Below are 27,380 nucleotides of genomic sequence, written 5' to 3'. Positions count from 1 at the left end.
CCTTGATTATCATGTAGTGTCCTTCCTTATCTCTTGCAATCTTCTTTATTTTAAGGTCTATTTTGTCTGATATGAGGATTGCTACTCCAGCTTTCTTTTGCTTCCAATTTGCATGGAATATATTTTTCCATCCTCTCACTTTCAGTCTATATGTGTCTTGAGGTCTGAAGTGTGTTTCTTGTAGACAGCATATATATGGGTCTTATTTTTGTATCCATTCAGCCATTCTGTGTTTTTTTGGTTGGAGCATTTAATCCATTTACATTTAAAATAATTAGTGATATATATATATATATTCCTATTGCCATTTTCTGAATTGTTTGGGGTTGATTTTATAGATCTTTTTTCTTCTCTTGTATTTCTTGACAATATAAGTCCCTTTAACATTTGCTGTAGAGTTGGTTTGGTGGTACTGAATTCTCTTAACTTTTGCTTGCCTGAAAAGCTTTTTATTTCTTCATCAATTTTGAATGAGATCCTTGCCAGGTACAGTAACCTTGGTTGTAGACTTGCCATTTCCTTCTGGTCTGCAGAGTTTCTGCTGGAAGATCAGCTGTTAAGTGTATGGGGTTTCCCTTGTATGTTACTTGTTGCTTCTCCCTTGCTGCTTTTAATATTCTTTCTTTGTGATTAGTCTTTGCTAGTTTGATTAGTATATGTCTTGGTGTGTTTCTCCTTGGGTTTATCCTATATGGGACTCTTTGTGCCTCTTGGACTTGATTGACTATTTCCTTCTCCATGTTGGGGAAATTTTCAACTATAATCTGTTCAAAATTTTTCTCATACCCTTTCTTTTTCTCTTCTTCTTTTGGGACCCATATAATTTGAATGTTGGTGCATTTGATATTGTCCCAGAGGTCTCTGAGACTATCCTCAGTTCTTTTCATTCTTTTTACTTTATTCTGCTCTTCAAAAGTTATTTCCACCATTTTACCTTCCAGCTCACTGATTCATTCTTCTGCTTCGGATATTCTGCTATTGATTCCTTCTAGAGTTTTTTAATTTCAGTAATTTTGTTGTTTGTCTCTGTATGTTTATTCTTTAATTCTTCTAGATCTTTGTTAATTGATTCTTGCATTGTCTCCACTTTGTTTTCAAAATTTTTGATCATCTTTACTATCATTATTCTGAATTCTTTTTCAGGTAGTTTGACTATTTCCTCTTCATTTATTTGGATTTCTGTGTTACTAGTTTGTTCCTTCATTTGTGTAGTATTCCTCATCCTTTTCATTTCAAGCTGTCACAGTGCTAAGTAAATACAGCATAAAAGCTGGAAAAGAAGAATGGAAATGAAAGTCAATAGCTGCTTCAAATGCTTATCAAGTACCTACATGCTTCAAGTAAGGCTTTTTTGGCACAAGGTAGGCAACTCCAGGACTGGGTGGATAGGAGACCAGAGTTCAAATTCTGCTTTTACCATGGATTCTTCCTCCATGGGGCACGGGACAGCTAATGTCCCCTCAAGCTTTAAAGGTCCCTGTCTCTACAATTTATCATCTAGGGAAATATAGAGGACTAGGAACAGTGTCACCCATAGGTATACAAGATAAGATTGATAGCATTGATTAATACACCAATTTTTGTAAGAATAGATGAGAGGTGGCTGGACTAGACTATTTTTTTCAGTTCCAATACTATTTGCTTTAGTGAAAGTATTTGGTTTTAGGATGTTATTTTCAAGGAAAAGTGAGAACAAGTCCATACATTGTGCCATTCCAGTCTACTAGAATGTAGGATGTACTAGAATTTTAGGCTTTATTCATGCAAATATTGAAGCATTCAGTCCCACAACAAGCATTTAAAACCTATTGAGTATTTAGGCAAGTCCAGGTGAAGGAAGATCTTGATACAAATTTCAAAAAGTAAAAGAGGGACTTCTCTGGTGGTCCAATGGTTAAGAATTCAAGTGCCAACGCAAGGGACATGGGTTCGATTCCTGGTCCAGGAAGATTCCTCATGCCGCAGGGCAATACAGCCTGTGTGTTACAAATATTGAGCCCATGTGCTCTAGAGATCATGCTCCGCAACAAGAGAAACCACTGCAATAAGCCCACACTCCCACAGAAAGTAGGGTCTGCTCACCACAATTAGAGAAAGCCCGTACACAACAATGGAGACCCAGAGCAGGGAAAAAATAAATAAATAAATAAATTTTTAAAAAGAGGACTTTTTTAGACTTTAAATTTGTTTTTTTAAGACTGTATGACAATCTTGTAAGGTGTTGTTCCTCTTTTTTCACATTATAAAACTAAAACCTTCAGTACTTTACATTCAGGTCTGTACCAGTATTTAAATCTGAGTCAGTCTATCTCTTCTGTCTCATATTAGGAAAGCAATCATAGTGTAGTTGGGGTGTTGGACAGTGTATATGCCATATTAACTACCGAGGAAGGGCCCAGCACAAGGTGATCAGTAATTTAGAACATACGTCAGCATCCTTTTTCTGCCAAGTGAACCATTATAGTGTCTATTGCAATTGCTCACCTCTGCCCTTGCAACACAAAAGTTGCTGTGGACAGTACATAAATGAATGAGCACTGCTGTGTTCCAATAAGACCTTATTTATGGATACTGAAACACAAATTTCACATAATTCTCACTTGTCACAAAATATTATTCATTTTTTTTTTCTATTGTTAGAAAACGTAAAAACCATTCTTAGCTTGACAGCTGCACAAAAACAAGCAGCAGGTTGGATTTGGCCCATGGGCTTGTGTTAGTCAGTCTGGGCTGCTATGATAAATACCATAGTCTGAGCGGTTTAAACAACAAACGATTCTTTCTCACAGTTCCAGAGAGTGGGAAGTCCAGGTTCAAGGTGCTGGCAGGTTCAATGTGGTGTCTGGTGAGAAACTTCTTCCTGGTTTGCAGACAATGGCCACCTTGTTGCTGTATCTTCACATGCTGGAAAGAGATCATTTCTCTCATCTTTCTTCTTCCAAGAGCACTAAATCCCATTTATAGAGGTTCAACTCTGATGACCTACTTACCTCCCAAAGTCTCCAAATGCTATCACACTGGGGGTTATGGCTTCAACATTTGAATGTTGGGGGGACACAAGTATTCAGTCTATAGCAATTTGTGAGGGGAGCTCCAGCATTCCTGAAGTGCTTGGTGATTGCTCTTCTCTGTAGGCCAGTGGGACCTGCAGCCACTGAACTGAGAAACCTAAATGAAACAGGAGTAATTGGATCCTAGCATAGCAGGGGCCAAGTGGCAGCACTCCACGGCCAAAGACAAAGATGGGCACAGTCACTGTGGCGGACAGCAGAATCAAAGCAGCAAGCAGAACGATCTGACTTGTGCGGACCTAAGTCATTGGCTAGTTGATCACGGTATTCCTAGAAGTGAAATAGACAGAAAACCCACTAAATTCCTACTGAAACAATATCAGTAGAAAAGTTCTAGGTCAAGTAAAGAGAAGTCTAACCCAAATCATATAGAGAGTCCTATCCCTTCCATCATTTCCCAGACTTGAGACAGTTTACACACCTCAGAATCCCTCAAGTAAAGGGGAGGCTACATCCCCCAGAGAGATGACACTTGTACACCATCAAAATGTATACAGAAAATCTTTCTCCAGACTTCTCCAAAGGGACTTCAAATCTTTTTAGTAGGGAAACCATGCACCGGGGAAAAATAAAATAATCAGACCATTTGGGAAATAATGGACACTGGCTCTGAACTGAATTCCAGGAGATCAAACATCACTGTGGTACACTATCTTGGAAGAGGCTTATGGAAGTCAGGTGATCGATTGAGTTTTATCTCAAGTCTGTCTCACAGTGGAGACAGTGGGTCCCCACGCCCATTCTGTGATTATCCTCCAGTCCTGGAATTAGTAACTAGAATAGATACACTGAGCACCTCACACAGTTCCCACGTTGGTTCCCTGACCTGTGGAGTGAGGGCTAGTATGGTGGGAAAGATCATGTGGAAGCCTCTAGAACTGCTTCTGCTTAGGAAAATAGCAAACCAAAAGCAATACTGAATTCCTGGAGGAACTGCAGAGATGAGTGCCATCACATTTCCATTCAACAGGCTTGTTTGACCTGTGCAGAAGGCAGACAGATTTTGGAGAATGACAGTGGATTATTGTAAGCTAAACCAGGTGGTAACTCCAATTGCAGCCGCTGTGCCAGATGTGGTTTTATTGGTTGAGCAAATTAATACATCCCCTGGTACCTGACATGCAGCTATCAATCTGACAAATGTTTTTTCTTGATACCTGTTAGCAAAGACCACCAGAAGCAGTTTGTTTTCAGCTGGAAAGGCCAGCAGTACATCTTCACAGTCCTACATCAGGACTAAACCAATTCTCCACCCTGTGTCATAATTAGTTTGCAAGAATCTTTTTTAAAAAATTTATTTATTTATTTATTTATTTGGCTGTGCCTGGTCTTGTTGCCAGGATCTTCCATCTTTTTGGATCTTCCCACATTGCAGCATGTGGGATCTAGTTCCCTGACTGGGATCAAACCTAGACCCCCTGGATTGGGACCACAGAATATTAACAACTGGACGACCAGGGAAGTCCTGAGCCCACAGTTCACAAGAATCTTGATCACCTTTTTCTTCCACATCATATCACACTGGTCTTTTACATTGATGACACCATGCTGGTTGGATGTAGTGAGCAAAAAGTAGCAACAACTCGAGACTTGTTGGTAAGACATTTGTGTGTCAGGGGGTGGAAAATGAATCTGACAAAAATTGAGTGACATTTCTTCTTGAATGTCACTGAAATTTCTAGGAGGCCCAGTGGTGTGGACCATGTTGAGATATCCCTTCTAAAGTGAAGGATAAAATGTTGCATCTGCTCCTCACCCTCACCCCTCTGTGGCTCAAAGGTAAAGAATCTGTCTGCAATGCAGGAGCCACAGGGGACATAGTACGATCCCTGGGAAGATCGCTTGGAGGAGAGCTTGGTAACCCACTCCAGTCTTCTTGCCTGGAGAATCCCATGGACAGAGGAGCCTTGAAGGCTACAGTCCATGGGATTGTTAACAGTTAGACATAACTGAAGCAAGCCTTCAGCAGGCCCCTATGGGTAAATCATAGCACAGGCTGAGATTAGGATTTTGGAACAAAGCTCTATCACCCTCTGCAGATAGCTGCCCTTTTGAGAAACCGCTCTTGGCCTGCTTCTTGACCTTTGTTGTTGATTCAGTGGCTGAGTCGTGTCTGATTCTTTGTGATCCCATGAACTGCAGCACACCAGGCTTCTCTGTCCTTCACTGTCTCCCAGAGTTGGCTCAAACTCATGTCCATTGTGTCAGCGATGCCATCCAACCATTTCATCCTCTGTCTCCCCCTTCTCCTCCTGCCTTCAATCTTTCCTAACATCAGGATCTTTTCTAATGAGTCAGCTCTTCACATCAGGTGGCCAAAATACTGGAGCTTCAGCTTTAGCATCAGTCCTTCCAATGAATATTTCAGGGTTGATTTTCTGTAGGATTGACTGGCTTGATCTCTTTGCTGTCCAAGGGACTCTCAAGAGTCTTCTCCAGCACCACAGTTTGAGAGTTTAAATTCTTCAGCGCTCAGACTTGTTACGGTCCAACTCTCACATCCATACATGACTACTGGAAAAACCGTAGCTTTGACTATATAAACCTTTATCGGCAAAGTGATGTCTCTGCTTTTTAACATGCTGTCTATGTTTGTCATAGGTATTCTTCTAAGGAGCAAGTGTCTTTTAATTTCGTGGCTGCAGTTACCATCCACAGTGATTTTGGAGCCCATGAAAATTAAATCTGACACTGTTTCCACATTTTCCCCATCTATTTGCCATGAAGTGATAAGACCGGAGGCCATGATCTTAGATTTTTGAACGTTGAGTTTTAAGCCAGCTTTTTCAGTCTCCTTTTTCATCTCCATCAAGAAGCTCTTTAGTTCCTCTTCATTTTATGCCATTAAAGTGGAATCATCTGCACGTCTGAGGTTTTTGATATTTCTCCCAGCAATCTAGATTCCAGCTTGTGATTCATCCAGCCTGGCATTTCGCATGGTGTTCTCTGCATATAAGTTAAATAAGCAGGGTGACAATATACAGCCTTGATATACTCCTTTCCCAGTTTTGAACCAGTCTGTTGTTCCATGTCTGGTTCTAACTGTTGCTTCTTGTCCTGCACTCAGGTTTCTCAGGAGGTAGGAAGATGGTCTGGTATTCCCGTCTCTTTAAGAATATTCCACAGTTTGTTGTGATCCACATAGTCAAAGACTTTAGCATAATCAATGAAGCAGAAGGAGATGTTTTTCTGGAATTTCCTTGCTTTTTCTATGATCCAGCATACGTTGGCAATTTGATCTCTGGCTCCTCTGTCTTTTCTATATCTAGCTTGTACATCTGGAAGTTCTCAGTTCACATACTGCTGAAGCCTAGGTTGAAGAATTTATTTGACCTTAGTAGAGACTGATCAGGGCTTCCCTTGTGGTTCAGCTGGTAAAGAATCTGCCTGCAATGTGGGAGACCTGGGTTCGATCCCTGGGTTGGGAAGATCCCCTGGAGAAGGGAAAGGCTACCCACTCCCATATTCTGTTCTAGAGAACTCCATGGACTTGTATAGCCCATGCGGTCGCAAAGAGTCGGACATGACTGAGCGACTTTCACTTCACTTCACAGAGACTGATCACTTAATTATGGGTCACCAAATTACCATAGAATTTGAGCTGCCCATTAAGAACAGAGTATCATCTGGTCTATCAGGCTGTAAAGCTGAATGTGCAGAGCAATATCCTACCATCAAATGGAGTGGATTATACATGATAGTGAGACAAGCTGGGACTTGGGACCCTTTGCTGCAGTGCTGCAATGCTCGCACTTGGACATACATCTCTTCAAGCCACAAAATACAAAGAAACCGTAGGGGACTAAAAATAACTGTGTGCACATTAGGATAAATTCTGGACCAAAAGATACAAAGAGACCAAAAAACCTGATTGCCACACTTTTGGAGAGCCTGGAGCAAAAACATGGTGTTGGAAGAAAAATCACACCCCTGCATACAACACCACCTAAAGGGTAGGCAAACCACCTAAGCCCTTGACTCCTGAACACACCCCTACTCTTATTCTATATAAGGAACAAGCTTGCCCCCCTTACAGGGAGCAAGGGAATCTGTTTTTTGTTCTCACTTCCCTCTGCTGCAGCAGGAGCCCCGGTAAAGCCTTGCCTGACTTTCTTGTCTGGCCTCTAGTCAATTTCTATTGATTGACGAAGGCCAAGAACCCTGGTCAGTAACAACAGGGCTGAACAGGCATTGAAGCCACAAGTGAGTTACATGAAGTGGGTTGACTGCCCATAGTCCCCAGTCCTCCTTCTCCCTCCATCATGTGAGGATACAGTGAGAAGGTGGCTGCCTGTAAACCAGGAAGATGGCCCTCACCAGATACTGAATCTGCTTGCACCTTGATCCTGGACTTCTCAGCCTCTGGGACTGTGGGGAAAAAAAAGTTCATTTAAGTCATCCATGCATGGTCTCTGTCATGACAGCCCAAACTAAGACAGGAATAGCAGTTTGCCAACGCTTGATCTAGTGTTCAGACCAGCACTATCCAATAGAACTTTCTTTAATGATAGAAATGTTTTATATTTGCATGATACCATACAGTTGCCACTAGCCACATGTAGCTATTGAGCACTTGATGTGTGACTAGTACAACTAAGGAACCAAAATTTTAATCTATCCCTCCTTTTCATTCCTGGAGTCGTTTATCATTTCTCTAGGGATTAATAGAGTTTTCCAATTAGTTTCTGGGTCTCCAGTTTCACTTTCCTCCAAAGCATCCTTGCTAGAGGGATTTTTCTAAAATGATATAGGATGCTAGCACTTCCCCAAAGCAACACTTCCTGGAAACTTTAGAAAGTTTCAAGTTCTATTAGCATGACACATAAATCTTTTCCATAGGAAACCACAAAGAGGTAAAACACCTTCCTCTGTTTCATCAGATAAGTGATGGTAAGTTTCTTGAGAGTAGTCTTGCATCTTACTTTGTCTCCTCTTACATTTCACACAGTGGTTTTCTGAATGATGCAGTGAAAAAAATTTGACTTTGGCCATAGAAAGCTTAAGTTAGTACCCCAATTCTGGAACCCCATTCTAGCAGTCACCATAGTCATTTAATCACCTTGACCTCACTATATTTCTGCGCTAAATGAAAATGATAACTAGTATTGTTGTGAAGATCAAATGAGTTTGTGGAAATCCTCTGCCTTCAGTAAAAGGCTAGACAAACACTGTTGCTGCTGCTAAGTCGCTTCAGTCGTGTCCGACTCTGTGCGACCCCAGAGATGGCAGCCCACCAGGCTCCCCTGTCCCTGGGATTCTCCAGGCAAGAACACTGGAGTGGGTTGCCATTTCCTTCTCCAATGCGCGAAAGTGAAAAGTGAAAGTGAAGTCGCTCAGTCCTGTCCGACTCTTTGAGACCTCATGGACTGCAGCCCACCAGGCTCCTCTGTCCATGGGCTTTTCCAGGCAAGAGTACTGGAGTGGGGTGCCACTGCCTTCTCCCAGTTGTTGTTATAATAAATGTTGGGTTTGAAATATTTCTAAAAAGTAGTACTGGGCATTCTCTGGTGGTCCAGCGGTTAAGACTTGGTCCTTTCACTTCTGGGGCCCAGATTTGATCCCTGGTTGGAGAACTAAGATCCTGCAAGCCACTGGGTGTGGCCAAAAAAAAAACGAAAAAACAAAAACAAAACACCAAAACACAGTACTGGCCTGACTTTATCCAATATGTATTATGACTTTTAAGGCCAATCTGCATGAGATGACAATAATAGATACAGGCCTTGGATGTTAAAGAAAGAGGGATGAAAAGGAACAATTTTGGCACATTTACTCCAAATATTCCTTAGGATTATGCATTTTTCATGTTTAGGTTTAAATCTAAACCTTAAAAAAAATTTTTTTTTTAATTTTATGTATTTATTTGGCTGCACTAGGTCTTAGTTGTGGCATGGGGGATCTTTACTTGTGGCATGCGAACTTAGTTGCTGTATGTGGGATCTAGTTCCCAGACCAGGGATCAAACCTGGTCTGCCTGCATTATGAGTGCAGACTCTTAGTCATTGGACCACCAGGGAAGTCCTTGAGACTACTTTCTTCAGTTTTGTTTTGATGAATGAAAATTTCAGCAATACCAATAGACACTCAACTTGGTTTTTGACCATACAGCATGCAGTATCTTAATTCTGCTATGATGAGGGATTGAATTCGCATCCCTTGTACTGGAAGTGCTCAGTCTTAACCACTGTACTGCCAGGGAAGTCCCAACAGTTGATTCTTGGGAATTATATGGCAATGGCATCATCTGAGCAAATCAGAAAAGAAAGACGAAGTAGTAATGTCTTATTTTTAAGCATCTACAGGGAATTTTCAAAGGGGATTTTGTCAGTGAGTTCTCCTAGGAGTAGGAAGAAGGGTTTTGCTTTCAGATAAGAAAATAAGGTAAAGAAACAATGTTATCATACAGGGAGATGTGGCAAAGGGACAATTTAGCAGACATTCGAAGTGGTCTCTTCCCTCCCCTAGGGACATCTTGATTACAGGATTTGTAAGATTAAGCATATTTTCACTTTGTGTTGAATTTATATCAGTAAATCATTTCTCAGGTGGTTTTTTTTTTGCCATTGCAGTGCAGCATGTAGAACCCTAGTTCCACCACCACGGATGAAACCTTGGCCCCTTGCATTGGAAGGACCAAGTCTTAACCTTTGGACCACCAGCAAGGTTCCTCATTTCTCAGTTTTGAAATGTGACTCCATCATCTTAAAAAGTGCAAAAAGAAGGCATTATTTGTGTTCAAAGTGCTTCATTTGGTGAAGGGCAGTGAAGATTTATTATTCCTTGAATTTAAATTTCCAAAGCACTTAATGGATCTATGTCAGAACACTTAGATTGTGTGACTCTCTCTGTAAAGTCCAGATTAAGACTTGTTGGAAGACAGGAACTTGGTTCAGTCATCTTCACACGTTTGTCTCATCCTGCTTCAGATTAGTTGCCACGTGTGTAGAACACAGTAAATTACATTAGCAAACTGGTGGCTATTCCCACTTGTTCTCTCTGCGGTATGCAAACTTTTAATCTCCACTAAGCGGTCAGTAAATTCATGTCAAAGAAATGGATGATATTCATAGGGTAATATGAGAATACCTTAACTGTCCACCGCACGGGCATCCAGAACTCTATCTTTGAGCCCAAGAGAGGGCCTGCTGGTTCTATCCCCAAAGTGCCATGCGCCCCAGGTAACAAGCCCTGCAGCTACCATGGCATTGCCTTTCACTCTGAGACCTCAGCATCCAATCCTCGCGTCATTCTCTTCCATCTCTCTCTTTGCAGTTTGCACAAGCTTTGGTATATTTTAGATATTCATAAAATTTGTCATTTAACAGTCTAATCAGAATTTTTCATATCTCGGTTGGCGACCCCTCCCCAGTAGGAAGAAGACCCTAGAGAAAGCGAGGGGGTGCACGTGAGACACTGATACCTAAATTGGCAAAACCCGGTCACTTCCCCGAGCCAGCAAGCCTTCTAGTGGGAGGAGGAATTGGAAGAAGAAGGCCCCACGTGACCTCGGGGGCCCGAGACTGAGCCGACCCCGCCCCTCCTCCCTTTTCTGCCGCGGCCGCCGCCGCCGCCGGGGGGCGCATGCGCAGCCCATGTTAGTGATGGAGGAGAGAAGATGGCGGAAGCGGAGTGAGTGACTTGCTGGTGACTGATGTCGTAACCGGGGGGCGAGAGGGGGCAGCGACAAGTCCCCCCAAGGGGAAAGCTCAGGGCTCTTTCGCGGGCAGTGCGGGGAAAGGGGGACGCGAGAGCTTCCTTGTCGTGGAGGAGCCTGCTTGGCCCTTGTGGGGGGACGGAGCCGAACTGTAAGGGTCCAGTTACCTCCAGGCGGGAGCGCCCCTTCCGCCGTCTGGTCCCGGATCCGTGGGGCCCTGTGCGCAGGGTCCGTTCTCGGCCCCCTACCGCCGGGGTCTTCCGGAAGATGAGCCCGGGTGGGCCCCTCAGAGGCTGTCGTCCCTGCAAGTGGGCCCCGGGGGCGGCGTTGGGACGGCCGCCCGCACCGGGGGCCCGCGGAGGCTGGGTAAGGCTGGGCGGGCACTACCAGGCCTCCTTCACGCTCGCCTCCTTCCCGCCCCGGCGCCACCCCACTGCGCCTCAGTGGGAGAGCCCGAGACGTGGGGCTGCTCACTCCCTCCCCCGCAGGCTCGGAGGAGGGGTCTCAGCGGCGGGGGCGATGGCGCGTTTGGCGAGGCTGAGAACACCCTGGTAGGAAAGATCTTTCTTTCCCTCGGGTCCCTGGCAGCAGTGTCGTTGCCGCCCTAGAGGGCCACATTCTTGTGTGGCGGTGTGATGGTATGCTTAGTTAGCGACTCAAACTTAAGTGTTTCCTGGGTAGGCCGCTTGTGCAGCGGAACTGCCGTTTGTGTTTTGCAGGCAATATACAAGGCTAGTCGGTGGAGTTAGCAAAATTGTTCTTTTGTGCCCGGTCTCCAGATGCAGTTTAATGATTTGGCCAGTTCTACCCACCGATGTTTAGACTTGTGTCTAGATTTTGGATTCTCTGTGACCATATTTAGTTACTGAACCGCTTACTGCAGGGTTTGAGGAGATGGTGGAGCAGAACAGCACTGTACAAGGACCAGAATTAAAGCTGGCTTTTTGCATATCATTGATGCGTGGTTCGGAAGTATTATGACAGGTAGCAGTTTGGTGAAAAGTTTATCTACCACCATATCTGTATGATGTTGAATTGTTAACATATGCTGCTGTGATTTGATGACTGGAAAGGAGTTTGCAAAACTAACAAACCGCTCCCCAACCCCCCCGCCAATAAAAACCCCAGAGAAGTCTAAAGGTGTGTGAGTCATTTATTAATCAAAAAGATTAGTAAGAGTTGGCTCCCCACTTTTTTTCCCTGAATCACGTTTCCTCTTATAAATCGGGCTTTTAAAAACATTTGATTCCTCACAGGGCAATCATACTCTTATGATTATACATATAATTACTGTTTACATATGTGATATAAAAAACAAAATTTGTAGGTAAAAGGACACTGTTTGGGAATAGTGCACGCATACACAGTTAGTGCCAAATTCCTTTGTCTTTTCCTGAAGTAGAAAGTGTTCCTTCTTGTCAGTACTGCTCATGTGAGGTGGGTCGTATTATGTTTCTCAGAAGAAAAGAAAGGCAGAGAAAACCAATATATTCTTAAGCTTACTTTTTGTGGTGCATTTCTATCCCTACAATAAATGTTATAGTTCTAGTTTCTAACGACATTAAGGCACTCAGAATTGACTTAATATGTTGTTTGAATTTATTAAAATAAAAATACTGTATTTGTACAATAACAGTGAAATGAGTTTGTAATGTTTGAGGGAAGATAATCAGAATGGTATAAAACTGCACTTCATGCATAAGGAAAGTGACATAGTTCTGCTATTTTCAAAATTTGGAGTTGTATTTTGTGAAAAAGATTTTTGTTAGCAAGTGGGGAAATTGTTTTTCAGCTGCTTCTCTTATTTACCCAGAGTAATCTGCTTATGAGTATTACTCAGAGCTATTAGATGTGGTAAGGACAGAATTGTAGTGTAATTAGAGGGAAAGCAGTGTGAGTTAATAAATTATTTTTTAACTTTCCTAGAGAACGTATTTTTAAATAAAGTACATATGGTAACCAAAAATTGAGTTAATTGACTAAGCTAAACTCAGCTAGCACAAGTCCACAGGCATCCTTTTTTAATGTCTACATAAGAATGATTTTAATTTGTAATTAGTATGGTCAAAAGAATATAAAGAAGTATTTTAATACTCTGATATTGCTTAAGTTTTAATTTTCCTAGGTAGTGTTCTGTCATCACCTGTTTTGGTTTCAAGACATTCATCTTCCTTCAACAATAAAAAGGTAAACTTTAGGCCAGGCTTTATCTGAGTTCTGTATCCTGAGTCCTCTGGATTCAAATTTAGTAGATATGAATTGTTAATTATGCTTTATCTTTGTAGAGTATTTTTCCCTTTCACGTGTTTATGGTGACTGTATGCTATCTGTATTTTATGAGGTTCTTCTTAGAAAATTTAGACTGTTCTATTATTTCTTGGAATAATTAAATAGTCTTTAAACAGTGTAACGCTTTTGCCAATACAAATCCTTTGTGCCGTCTGCCAGATTTAAGGACCACGGTACAGCTATGGATAGTGAACCAAACCCTGGGACGTCCTCGGTGTCGACGACAACCAGTAGCACCACCACCACCACCATCACTACTTCCTCCTCTCGAATGCAACAGCCACAGATTTCTGTCTACAGTGGCTCAGACCGACATGCTGTACAGGTATTTCAGTTACCGTGATGGGTAGGCTAAGACTTAGGAGCCATTGCTTTTTGCTTAGGCCAGGTAAATGTATTGTTTGGTATCCTCAAATGAGTTACATGCTAACCCTCTAAATGAGTACAGTTAGAATTGTTAACGTTTGGAACTACCAGCAGAGTTATTTAATAATCATTCAATATAGGCCTATTGGGAGGGCCTACATTTGTCAGCATGTAGCTTTGAAAACAATGTCAGGAAAATTATAATTGGAAGGTCCCCGGGTGCTGCTGCAAGTGGGGAAACTCAACCAAGAGCCCCAACGTGAAGAATGGCTTTAGGTTTTTCTGGATTATTGTGTATTTGATCCCAAAATTTGGACTTAGGATCTGTTCAGCTCTGTAGATAAGAGGTTTGTTTTAAACCCAAGAACCCTAAGCAAGAGGATCCATTAGGAGCTATCGGGGCAGAGGAGAAAGGGAATATTTGATTAGGAAAAGTCTTAGGCTGTTCACTTAGTTGAGAAAGTAAAGTTTAGCTGGTTAACCTTTGTAGGGAAGGAGCAAATTAGCAAAGATGGTGGTGGTCAGGCTCTCTCGCCCCATAGTCTCTTGCTCTCGCCCCACGTTTTGTAAATAGTTATGTAACAGCTGAGATCACTTACAGCACTGCGCGTGTGTGTCACGACGTACCCCCTTGACCACGGGCCACTTTTGTTCTGTAAACCTAAATAAGCTCCACCTGAAAAGCCCTTGTTGGCAGCATTATGGCCATGTCCTCTGGGTCAACCACAAGAGAATACAGCGTGTCTACCATACGGCTGCTGTGCCAGTCAGGAGAGAAGAAATGTGTCTGCAGTTCTTTTGGCTCCTTGCATCTTCTTCCAGCTTCCCCGCTCACTCCTTGCCCACCTTGGCTTCAGCAAACAGTGAGATACAGCAAGGCAACCTTTATAGTAATGGAGGTTGAGGCAGTATGGTATTGCGTAAGAAAGCATGGGCATTGCAGGCTGATGCAGTTTTTGTTGGAATTCCATTTTCTTTACTGTTAGTAGCTCTGTAGCCTTGAGTGAGAGGCATAATCTCCTTGAGCCTCAGGAAACTATAAAATGAGAATGAGACCACCTGCTTAATTAGTTATGAGGATTAGACAAAGGATCTAGAATTTTGTGGGGCACATTATATACTCAGTAAATGATAATAGCTAATACATACTGAATAATTATGTGCCAAGTATTTGATAAATGCTTTACATGGATTATCTCCATTCAACAGATGGAAAAATTGATGTTTTAAATTGGCTAAGTAACTTTGCTAAATTCACATACCTAGTTGGGACTCTTTGACTTTAGAATTGTGCCCTTAAATACTGAGTTTTTTTCCCGTTACACCTTTTTTTCTTTCTCAAATCTGCATAATTGCACTCCACCCTGAAAAAAACAGACCTGGTTTAGTCATCTCTCTGATCCATTTTTCTAGAGTGCAGATCCCAGTATACTGACTGTCTAGCTGTTATATGGCTTAGTATTCTGAAATTACTGTGGAATAGAATCAGGATTGTTGGAATCGTCCGTCAGTTCAGTAGAAATTCAGACTGGAACATAGAGTGTTTTTAATATTTTTCACCTTTCCCTGAGGCAAGGGAAACAGGGAAGAATATTTAGATCCTTGAACATAAAGATAATATGATATTTTAAATACCATTTTGTTGTCCACCTATTTTCTAAGCTGGATGTGTTAATAAAAAAAGTTACTTGAGATTTGAAGTTGAAGATAATATCTCATGAATAGTACTAACTGTAATTCTTACAAGATCATACAATTGCTTCCCTTAAAATGTAGTCAAATCAATATTTATTGAACTACCTAAGTAGTTTAATACCTTCCAGCTTTTCTTTTTTTTTCCACCCTTGTGAATCCTTTTCACCTTCCTTGCTCCGGAGGAACAAAATAAGAGCAATGTGCTGTATCTTTAACTTGTATTTAAAGAGTCTCTCATCCATGAGTATGGCACTGAATGGTAATGAAAAATTGTGCTGACAATAGGAAAAATAAGTATATTCAAATAGGTTATTCATTTTTAATTTCAGTTTGATTTTAGAGTTTTGTTATGGAATTAGAGCAACATATACAGATTACCTAACCAAAAAGATATATTGTTGTGATTCTAAAGCACTTAATGCTGGTCTGTACTCCCCTGCAACTAGGGGTCAAAAGCCTGTATTTTGTGACAGGAATCTGCAGCAGGTGTAGCAGTCTGTTGTTGGCGAATTGCGACTTGAATGCAGGAAGGTAAAAAGTGCAAGGAAACATGCTTTCTTGGAATTTGAATAAAGACATTCATAGCTTTGTGATAAAGGTATCCTGACTCAGAAGCTCAAACTATAGGATTATGTCTCTTTTTCTCCATTAGCTCTTTGAAAACTCTGGTTTGATCCTGGGATTTAGGGTGCTGTTTGAGAGTACCCATGGGCATGACATGACTTTGGGATGTGATTGCAGAGGACTGGTGTAGTCCAGTGTACCATTTGCACAGATAAAGGATTTTTCTCTTTTATTAGAACTCTTGACTGTTTTACATTTATCAATTTATAAAGTTTGGGTTCAGAGTTTTCATTTTACTAATAAACAGTCACGGTAATGAACACTTACAAGAATTTTTTTTTAGTAAGAATAATTTTATTTTGAACACTTATAAGAATTTTTTTTTAGTAAGAATAATTTTATTTTGTGTTGAAACAATTGCACCTGACATTTAAAAAACATGAGTGGTTACTTAGTAATTTTCTAAAAAAAAAAATGGCTTTATAATTTTATGTAGTTATTACTATAATGAAGCTAAGTTTTTTCAGACATTTAGAAAAAATGCAAATGAGAATCAGGTAAAAATCACTTCTAATCTAGCTACCTATCAGTAGTCTTTTAATGTTTTCCTGAATATTCTTTAAAATATTTTAATATAAATGGTATCTTACTCTGTACACTATTAAGTGAGCTTTTTCCACCTAATGATATATTTGGAAACTATTTTGTTGATAGTTATTATTTTGTTGATAGTTGTTATCTGCTCTGTTCAATATAGTAGCTATGAGCTGCATGTGGCTATTTTATATTTAAATTAAAATTCAGTAAAATTAAAAACTTAGTTCCTTGGTTGCACTAGTCTGCTTGTAAGTGCTTAGTAGATACTTAGGGTTAGTGGCTACTGTATTGGACAGCACTGATCTGTTATACATTACTGTTTGTAATACATGCAGGGTATACATATTCTTTTTGTACCCAAATTGGGAATTCTAACAAGTTGTATCCAAAATGGGTATTCCAGTTTATATTGTTACTAACAGTGTATGAGCGTATCTGTTTCTCCAGTAGTAGTCTTTTAAATGTTTATCCATCGGAAGGTTGAAAAAGTGCCGTGTTTTAATTTGTAAGTTTTGACTACTAATGAGATTGAAGATCTTTCCAAATGCTTACTTAGCCCTTTTTCCTTCTGTGAATTGCTCTACTGGGTAACTTTAATCTATATAGATCAGTGAATCCTAGTGGTGTATAACTAGGAGAGAACTGTTAATAAATGTGAGGACATTGAATATTAAAGGAGTGAAATTTTAAATTTCTACTACTTTATGGTTCCTTTTACTTTTTAAATTTCTAATACAGCTTTTCTAATACTCTCTAGTTAAGATTCTGGTTTGACACGTTGGTTCCGTTGACTCATCGCAGGTAATTCAGCAGGCGCTGCATCGCCCTCCCAGCTCCGCGGCGCAGTATCTGCAGCAGATGTACGCCGCGCAGCAGCAGCACCTGATGCTGCACACCGCGGCCCTCCAGCAGCAGCACCTCAGCAGCTCCCAGCTCCAGAGCCTGGCTGCCGTTCAGGTGAGGCTAAGACGGAGTAAGACCTTGCAAGGCCGGCGTTGACATTGCCTGCAGGCAGTTAGCGAAAATAAATACACTGGGTATTATTGCAGAGTTTGCAGATGTCCTGTGTTTTTTTCCCTAAAGAAAATATAATAGGCTGCAAAATAAACGTTAGTTTAAAAGAAAAGAATGTTGAATGTGTTACTCTGTTGCTGAGTTTTGTCCCTCTGCTTTTTATCTACCTTGCAGAAATGCTGTACCAGCCTTGTGTGTATAAAATTCTAGGGATGACAGTGAATAGTTAAGGTTACATAAATCTTATTTACATTTTAACCAAAAAAGGTTTTTTTAAAATTACATAAGTAATTACACTCATTAGTATAAAATCATTCATAAGAGGTAAAGTATAGAGGTGTTCCTTTTCCACACCCACTGGTATTTTCCACTCTTCAAAGGTGGCCACTATTTAATATGCATCCCTCCAGAAATGTTCTGTATAAAAATATGTATGTGCACTTTTCTAAAATCTAGTCATGTGATTCTTATTGCTATCAGGATGATTTTATGATTAAATGTTTATGTTTTTAAACAGATCTTCATTATTATTGCATTGTTTATTTAAATAAAACTCTAATGCAAGACTTAAATCTCGTCACCAGAGTAGGATCTCAAGTTGACTAAACCTGAAAAAGGTTTATTTCTGTTAAACACATCCCAGCTGTTAGTTCTTCTCATTAGTGTAATTTTAAATAACATCTTGTTCATGATAGTTAGGAAACTGAAACCCAGTGGCATTTGATATAGCTCCAATTTATTTTTCATAACATTGGATTGGTAATTTCACTTCAAAGAAGAGATCTATACAGGAAAACTGAAAATGGGTACAGCTCTTAAAATAAGATGAGCCTTTGGGTCTTCTGTTTTCACCATGCAGTTATTTTTTTTTTTTTTCTTAATTTGTTTGACATGTGGACTATAAAATAGATGTTTTGAATTTTATTGTGATTTTTGTGGTATGCTGGTATAAGAAAGTTTTAAACTTCAGACTTCTTATAGTCATAAAGATCTTATTATTTTAGGCAAGCTTGTCCAGTGGAAGACCACCTACATCCCCCACAGGGAGTGTCACACAACAGTCAAGTATGTCTCAGACATCTGTAAGTGCTCTAATTTTTTTCCTGGTTTTAAAATTTTAGATTATTGCTTTCCACAAGTGAACTGTTAAAATCTACAAAACTTACTGTTCATCTGTTGAGTACTGTTTATAAGTAACAAGTGGCTAGAAACAGGAATGGTAAATTTCGAGAATTCGGAACTAATGTCAAACTTCTGAAAATCTGAGTCATAAAAATATTTTTGTATTATTTCCTATACATGTTTTCCCCTTGATTATGTTCAGATCTTCTATGATTGGAAATGGTTGCAGTTTTCAGTGTGCATTGAAAGCGTGGAATATATAATGCAGGGAAGTTCAGTCATGCGTTTACTGTGACAAGTACTAGAGAATGTCATGTCCTTGGTAGATATCTAAGTGTTTCTAGCTTTTTCTGTGCACTTCACATTTTAGAAATTTTACTTCCCAGCTTATGCTTACTTGAGTTACCTGGGTCAAATTTACAAGTATCCATTCAAGCTAGTGTCATTTATTTTGAGATGAGAATAAATGGTGATTTACTATATTGCACATACTTACTGGGAAATTGTGCAAAGTAATCCAGTTAAAAAGAAATTTACAGGTGTGGTAATACTTGTTTACCCTTTTATTTTGATGTAATTTTAAATTGCAAGAATAATAAAAATTTCTGTATACTCTTTACTCAGATTCACCAATTGTTAGCATTTTGGCTCACTGCTTTATCATTGATTCTTTCTGTCTACATATATACAGTTACCTTTTTCTGAGCCATTTGTGGATAAGTTGAGACATGTTCCTTTACTCCTAAATACTTTGATATGTACTTCCTAGGAACAAAGTCATTCTTTTATGAAGCCACATGAAACAGGTCAAATTCAGGAAGTTTAACATTGATACCCTGTTGTTCATATTCATATTTCATCAGTTCTCCCAGATTTCTCAGCCTCATCCCTAGAGACCTTATGGACCAGATGATTCTTTCTTACGAGGGGCTGTCCTGTGCTGTGTAGGCTGTTTAGCAGCATCCCTAGCTTAGATAGCAGTAGCTATGCCCTTCTCCTTTCCCCAGTGTGACAGCCAGAAATGTCTGCAGGCACTGCCAGATGTTTTCTGAGGGGCCAAATTGCCCCTTGTTGAGAACCATGGAGTTAAACTAATAATGTCCTTCGTAGCTTTTTTTTTTCTGATCCGGGATGGTAATACTTTGATAAAATAGACTCCAATGGAATATAGTTTATAGATTGCTGAGAAATTAAAGTTGAACTTGTGCTGTATTTCTTCAGCTAAGGGTGTGGTCTTTACTAAGTACATGTATGATGAGCACGTAGTTATTTGTGGGCTTTTGATCTTTTTAATTAAAAAATTGTTTTAGCATGGAACTATCTTATGCATAAGAATTACTTATGAATACAGTTACTTACAAAAGAAATTACTTGTGACTTGAAAATGTTAGACTGAAGAAAATGAAAAATCTTAAGTAATGTATTTAGCCCTAAGCAGTAATGTGATATGGTTATTGATGTCAGATAATATCTTTAATTAATATATTGGTAGTTATGGAACATACTGGTAAACTAGTTAAAATAATTATAAATTCTTTATGACGTACTGGAATAGCACTAGGGTATATACATACATATATATATACGCACACACAAACACACAGAAATGTGTTCTGAGGGCTTCCCTGGTAGCGCAGCTTGTACAGAATTCACCTGCAATTCAGGAGACTCCAGTTTGATTCCTGGGTCAGGAAGATTTCCTGGAGAAGGGGTAGGCTACCCACTCCAGCACTCCAGTATTCTTGGGCTTCCCTGGTGGCTCAGTTGGTAAAGAATCCACCTGCAATGTGGGAGACCTGGGTTCAGTTCCTTAGTTGGGAGGATCCTCTGGAGGAGGGCATGGCAACCCACTCCATTATTCTTGCCTGGAGAAACCCCATGGACAGAGGAACCTGGCAAGCTACAGTCCATGGGGTCACAAAAAGTCGGACACAACTGAGCGACTAAGCATAGCACAGCATGTGTTCTGGATTTTTTTCCCTTCACATGATAAAAAGGTGTCCTTTAAAACTATTTTTGTCCCATTATGATTTTGTGTATGTGACTTTTAGAATCATAGTTCCAGTGATTGTGCTTATTTTTTATGAAATTGTTACTACTACTTGTCATAAATCATTGCCAGAATCTCTGGATAACTGGTGAGAGGAAAAGAAGTAGAGAGAATAGATGCCTAGAAAAAACAAGAGAATAATACATTGCATTTGTTTTGTGTTCAGTCCCAGCTGAGCAGTAGCTCAAGTGAGTTGACTGGCAGTCCAAATTATACCTAGGGTAGCTTAGTAATTTTTAAGAGGAGCAGAGCATAATAGCAAAAATCCCTAGATAGTGATAAAATGAATTGTCTATTGGCAGTCTGCTAGTTTTCAGAATTTTGGTTGTTTTGAGATAGGTGCCTGATAACAGTGAACACCAAGGGGGAAGGGTCAATCCTTTCGTAGATAAAAGGGCTACAAGGTAGGTTGTCAAGTCACCTGCCAAATTGGTTGGGATTTAGAGTACGAGTGAAATGCCAGAGGGGAAATGGAATATTATATTTTAAAAAATGAGGTTAAAAAGTCCAGTCTACCACATGGGGAAACTATGTATGTGAAGACCATTGTTAATTGATTGTATAGTGGGTGCCAGCATCCTTTTCTTTCCTGTAATTAGAACAGAAAGGCTAATTCTATACTCTTAATCAGTAGTGAGAGTGGTTTGTATGTGTGTGTTTGATTGGCTCTAAAATTAGTTGGGACTGAGTCTTTAGGTTGGATGTCTTTGTACTTCTATTAAATGTAGTGTAATTAAGAACTAATGTGAAAAAAGCATCAACGATGTTAAACAATAGAGTGGTTGAAAATATATTTGCACCATGTATGTCACACAGCTTATATTTGTGAAATACCAAGGGCTGTATTATATTAGTAAGGTAAATAATGTGAATTCACAAAAGACCTGAATTGGTAATTTTCAAAAGATAGACTACTTTTGGCTTTTAAGCACATGAAAATATGTTTACTTTACTGGTAATAAAGAAGTGAATGTAAAAACATCAATGTTTTATTTTCACTTGTCAGATTAGAAAACGGGGGAAAAATTGAGACAAAAACTGTTGACAAGTATGGTACACTCGTACACTATTGGTGGGAATGTAATTGGTAAAACTGTTCTAGAAGGTTATTTGGCAGTGTGTATGAAAATTTGAACCGCATGCCCTTTCATATAGCAGTCTAATTTTTAGTGAAATGATGTCACTGACTAAATATGAGAGAGAATTATGACAGATAATTACACGAATATGCATGGTTTGTAATGGTAGAAAGTTATAAACAATACAAATGTTCTTTAATTGAAGATTAGTTAAATGATAGTTAATTCAAACACTGCGGCTGCTTTAGAATGTTATATGTATGTATATAGAGACAGATTTTCATTAGTTATTAAGTGAAAACAAGAACATATAGTATTAGCTCATTTAGCTTATTTATTAGGTTATTCTGTATTCTAGTTCTAAAACTTTGTTCTTTTTCTTTTGCTGAGAGTTTATTTTTCATTTGTTTCAAGTTGGGTCATACTTGCTTGTTCAAAGCATTTTTATGACTGCTGCTTTAAAATCTTCGTCAGATAATTAAAATATTTTCCATCTTGGTGTTGGCATCTATTACCTTTTTCACTCAGCTTGAGGTCTTTCTGGTTTTTGGTACAATGAGTGATTTTTGATTGAAACCTGGACATATTGAGTATTATGAGATTGTGAATCTTAATTCAGTTTTCTGTTTTGGCTGGCTTCTGAAGGGGAGCATGTGCCACCTCCGCCCTGCCATTTGAGGGTGGAAGTAAATCCAGGTTCCCTGTTTGGTTTTGACTGGTATCTGAGGGACGCTCCCTGTAATTGCTGAGTCAGTGTGCGTTCTGGCTCCTCACTAGGCCTCTACTGATGCTTCTCTGGCTAGGAGGGAAAGGAGTGCCCAGTCATTGCGCCCTGTGTGGTCCCACTGCTGCTTCAGGGTTGGGATGGGTTGTTATTTGTGGTCTGTTATTGCTTGGCAGATATGAAGGTCTTGGCTCTCTACGTGGCCTTCTCTGACACTCACCCATTGGATGGTGTTTAGGGTGCCTCATTACAGCCTGGTGAGGGGAGAGGCCTAGGTCTTTGCTAGTGTGGATGTGGCCACAGTGTTTCTGTGTTGTTTGGCTGGAGTAGAGCAATTATTGTCTAAAAGTTTTCTGTGTTGCTAGGCTGTCCCTTTTCTGATCCTCAGCTAGAAAGAGCAGCTCATTGGAGCTTTTTCTTTTCTTTTTTTGTCTATACCCATTGCTGTTTCTGGGTTACTAATTTGTTCAGCTTTATGTTTGGATTATGTGAGATTAAAAAAAAAAAATCCAGGGAGCTCTCAACCGCGTGATTCACTGAGTCCTGGAGTGTACTTTTCTCCACCTTTTAGGACTTTCTTATGTTTATTTTCTATGCAGCGATGGGGTTTTTAGTTATACTTAGGGATAAAGTATGTGTCTATTCCACTTTCCTGGAAGCAGAATTCCTACCACTTATTTTTAAAAACTTAGATCTGTCTGGTTTTGTAGGAATAAAATCTGTAATACACAACAAACTGTTAATCAGTGGTTATCTTTGAGAAACTAGGTTGAAAAGTTTCATTTTGTCTTAAAAAAAAAAATGCTGTCTTGTTGTCTTAGATACAGACAATACAAATGTATACGTGAAAGTGACAGCTCATTTCAGTAGTCCCTTTTGCCCTGACAAAGTTTTGTGTGAAGCTTATTACCTTATTACTGTGCATTTCTATACATGAATGTAAGTAGATAGTCCTATGGTTAATTTTGTTTGTTTTAGTGTAAGTGAAGTGCCATCATTCTGTCTCTTTCTCTTCTAAGTCTTGGCATTTTCAGCTGGAAAAGATTATGTGGCTGGAAATTGCAATCATAAGTCTCTAAATGATTCAAGGGCTCTTTGTATCTCTTTGCTTTTGTTGTTTTTTGGCCTTAGAATCTACATTAATCCCGGATGTTTTGACTTTAATTCACTGTACTGTTCTATTAAAAAGGAAAAACCTTATTTTTTATAGCTTTCTAGCTTTGATGCCAGACAAGATGAGCCTTTTTTTTTTTTTGGCTGTACCATGTAGAATCATAATTCTGTGACCAGGGAGCATACCCGTGCCCCCTGACTTGGGAGCTCAAAGTCTTAACTGCTGGACCACCAGGGAGTCCCAAGATGAGATTTTGAAGCCCAGTTAGTTTTATGACTCTTCATTCATAATTCACTCATTTATTCAACAAATGTTTATTGAGCATTTAAATACTCCTCTAGTACTGGGACACAGCTGACAAAATGTCTGTATGGAGCTAGGGATATATCGATAGTAAGTAAACTAGTATATAATATGTCAGTTGGGGGTAAGCTCTGTAGAGAAAAATAAAACAATGAAGAGGAGTGGGATGAGGGAATCTCCTATTTTAATTAGGGTGGTCAGGGAAAAGCATTGCTAATAAAAATGACATGTGAAGGAGGGTGAGGGAGGCAAACATGCTTAAGAAACAGAAAGGAATACAGATGGCTAACAAACACATGAAAAGATGCTCAACATCACTCATTATTAGAGAAATGCAAATCAAAACCACAATGAGGTACCATTACACGCCAGTCAGGATGGCTGCTATCCAAAAGTCTACAAGCAATAAATGCTGGAGAGGGTGTGGAGAAAAGGGAACCCTCTTACGCTGTTGGTGGGAATGCAAACTAGTACAGCCGCTATGGAAAACAGTGTGGAGATTTCTTAAAAAACTGGAAATAGACCTGCCATATGACCCAGCAATCCCACTTCTGGGCATACACACTGAGGAAACCAGAATTGAAAGAGACACGTGCACCCCAATGTTCATCGCAGCACTGTTTATAATAGCCAGGACATGGAAGCAACCTAGATGCCCATCAGCAGATGAATGGATAAGGAAGCTGTGGTACATATACACCATGGAATATTACTCAGCCGTCAAAAAGAATTCATTTGAACCAGTCCTAATGAGATGGATGAAACTGGAGCCCCTTATACAGAGTGAAGTAAGCCAGAAAGATAAAGAACATTACAGCATACTAACATATATATGGAATTTAGAAAGATGGTAACGATAACCCTATATGCAAAACAGAAAAAGAGACACAGAAATACAGAACAGACTTTTGAACTCTGTGGGAGAATGTGAGGGTGGGATATTTCAAAAGAACAGCATGTATACTATCCATGGTGAAACAGATCACCAGCCCAGGTGGGATGCGTGAGACAAGTGCTCGGGCCTGGTGCACTGGGAAGACCCAGAGGAATCGGGTGGAGAGGGAGGTAGGAGGGGGGATCGGGATGGGGAATACGTGTAAATCTATGGCTGACTCATATCAATGTATGACAAAACCCACTGAAATGTTGTGAAGTAATTAGCCTCCAACTAATAAAAAAAAAAAAAGAAACAGAAAGGAGGGTGGTGTGGCTGGTGTGGAGGGAAAGTGGGAGTATGTTTAGAGATAACTTTAGAGAGGAAATTAATCATGAGAAGATTATTAAACCCTTGGGTTTTACTCAGCGTGAGTTGGGAAGCTGCTGGAAAGTTGTTTTATTTGGGATGTGACATGATCTCATATAGGTTTTAACAGCTACACTGTTGAGTAGGTTCTAGGGAGGCAGTGATAGAAGTAGGGAGACTGGTTAAGTGGTTCCTACAATAATCTGAGAGATACTGGAGGCTTGGACCATGATGGTGACAGTAGATGTGGTAAAAAGTGGTTAGCAAAGATTCTGAATATTTGTTCCACCAATATTTTATTACAGAAATTTGGATGTTTGGGAAATAGCTAATAGTATGTGCTGAGGGATTGACTAAAAGATGTGAGGAAAGGTAAACAGTCATGGATAAATGGTAGCATTTTGGCCTGAGCATCTGGAACAATCTGCCAAAGAAGGTGTTGGAAAAGAAAATCAAGAGTTCGGTTTTAGATATGATGTGTGTTAGACACCCACCCATACATGTTGAGTAGACACTGGCTATATGAGTTTGGAGTTCATATAGCCAAATGGCTATTGGCAGGACTGGTGACTTAGTGATGTCTTGTACATCTCATTGACATTTCCAGTCACCAGGGTACCTGATGCCTTTACTACCCATTGTGGAGTATTATGAGAGAGTTTAGAATGGAAGACATGAGGGACCTAGCTTCTAGTCTTAATTTTGTGACTAACTGGTGGCATGACTTAGGGCAAGTCATTAACCTCCTTACACCCCACTTTTCTTTCATGTAAAATTAAGTTGTCTTGTCTAATTAGATGGTTTTTAGACTTTTCATCCATATGTTCCTGGGTTTAGATCAAGGAGAAGTTTCAGGAGATGAAATTGAATGTGCACTGAATTCTGTTCCTCCCAAATCGATATGTTGAAGTTTTAAACCCACATGTGACTATATTAGAAACAGGGCTTTTAAGGAGGCGTTTTAGTTGCTCAATCGTGTCTGACTCTTTTGCAACCCCATGGACTATAGTCCGCCAGGCTCCTCTGTCCATGGAATTGTCCAGGCAAGAATAGTGGAGTGGATTGCCATTCCCTTCTCCATTTAAGGAGGTGATTAAGGTTAAATGAGGTCATAAGTGTGGAGCTCTGATCCAGTGAACCTGGTGTCTTTATCAGAGGAAGACACGAGAAATGGACACATAGTGTGTCCCTCTCTCTGCTGAGAGGACACAGTGAGAAGGTGGCCATCTGCAAGCCAGCAGAGAGGTCTCACCAGAAATTGAATTGGCTGGCACGTTGATCTTGGACTTCCTTAGCCTCTAGAACTGTGGGAAATTTCTGTTTGAGCTACCTGGTCTGGCATCTGTTCAGGTAGCCCCAGCAGACTAAGAGAGATGGGGCTCTGAGCCTTCCCTCCAGCTTCTGTTCCACAAAACAGTTCTGTGGTCTGTTTGAATCTGGGGATTCTGAGTAAGTGTTGTGTGAAGAAAGGGAACTGTTTAAAAAGAGAGAACCAGTGGTTTAAATGTTAAGTAAGGTTTAGTCAGGGATTTTTTTTTAAAGTAGTTTTATATGTGTTATGAAAAATACATATCACATAGTAGGTATGTAATAAATATTTGTTGAAAGATGAAGTTTAATTTTAATCATCAACTAGAGTATGTAATACATTGTTATTAATTTTAATTCTTGATTATTGCAAGTGGTTTATCTTCAGAGAATCATTTTAGGATATATTCTGACTGCCTGAAATTGCATTGTAGAAGACAGCCTAAGTCCTGACCTCAGTGATGAGATTCTTTCATTCCTTGTTTTAAGCAGCCAGCCAGTTATCAGGTTTATTGTGTTGTGCCGTGCTAGTTGCCCTGGGGGTGCACATGAGTCAAAGTCGCTTCCCTCAGACACAGTGTGCCTAGACTGTACCAAACAGTAAACAACGTAGCAGTATATAATCAAGTGATAAATTCTGTGGGAGTTAACAGAAAAGAGACCTTTGGGGATTGGGTAGTTGAAGAAGGCTTTTTGTATGGGACTTAAGCTGAGCTTTAAAAAATACATGGAATTTGAGAGAAGAGGACTCAGTCCTGAGCTCATGATCCTGAAATAGCAGAGCTTAGTTTTGGAGATTCATTCCTGAATGGGATTCTGTGTTAGTCTCCCAGACTCCGGAGGATAATCTGTGCCAGTGTTTCCTTCCTGAATGCCTACCTGGTGCCTGGCATTGTGTTAGGTGCCAAGGATCTGAAGTGAACGAAGGTCTTAGAGTACAGTGGATATAGTCTTGTTGTTCAGTTGCTAAATTGTGTCCCACTCTTTGCGACCCTATGGACTGCAGCACGCCAGGCCTGCCTGTCCTTTACCATCTCCTAGAGCCTGCTCAAACTCAATGTCCATCGAGCTGGTGATGCCATCCAACCATCTCATCCTCTGCTGCCCTCTTCTCCTTTTGCCTTCAGTTGGATATAGTCTGCAGACATAGAGTCAAAGAGCACGGATAGGAGTTTTGTTTTACTGGA

General features: G+C 40.1%; 1 protein-coding gene and 1 long non-coding RNA gene across 13 annotated transcripts in view; one reads left to right on the top strand and one right to left on the bottom strand.

Annotated features, from left to right (window-relative positions):
• Positions 1–1,195: 1,195 nt before the first annotated feature.
• Positions 1,196–11,029, bottom strand: LOC122676094. Its single transcript, XR_006335419.1, has 4 exons — positions 10,893–11,029; positions 7,389–7,439; positions 2,788–2,904; positions 1,196–1,270 (listed from the first exon to the last, which is right to left on the bottom strand). It is a non-coding gene; the product is annotated as an uncharacterized LOC122676094 (long non-coding RNA).
• PHC3 (polyhomeotic homolog 3) overlaps positions 10,608–27,380 on the top strand; it is an 80,786-nt gene continuing 64,013 nt past the window's right edge. For 3 of the 12 annotated variants that reach the window (XR_006335418.1, XM_043875427.1, XM_043875419.1), the window contains exons 1-5: positions 10,683–10,700; positions 12,855–12,912; positions 13,174–13,339; positions 17,038–17,193; positions 18,255–18,332. Coding sequence is in view for 11 of the 12 variants with exons in the window: in XM_043875427.1 (XP_043731362.1) it covers position 10,700; positions 12,855–12,912; positions 13,174–13,339; positions 17,038–17,193; positions 18,255–18,332 (459 nt within the window). In the remaining variant the exon portion in view is untranslated. Of the gene's footprint in view, positions 10,701–10,954; positions 11,092–11,138; positions 11,277–12,850; positions 12,913–13,173; positions 13,340–17,037; positions 17,194–18,254; positions 18,333–27,380 lie in introns of those variants that run through there. The other 9 variants (XM_043875426.1, XM_043875421.1, XM_043875429.1 and 6 more) reach the window with 7 other exon arrangements.

Source organism: Cervus elaphus, chromosome 19 (genome assembly GCF_910594005.1).
Source record: "Cervus elaphus chromosome 19, mCerEla1.1, whole genome shotgun sequence".
NCBI classification, from domain to species: domain Eukaryota; kingdom Metazoa; phylum Chordata; class Mammalia; order Artiodactyla; family Cervidae; genus Cervus; species Cervus elaphus.
The sequence above is the reverse complement of the archived record's forward strand: the minus strand, read 5'-3'. Positions and strand labels throughout refer to the sequence as shown.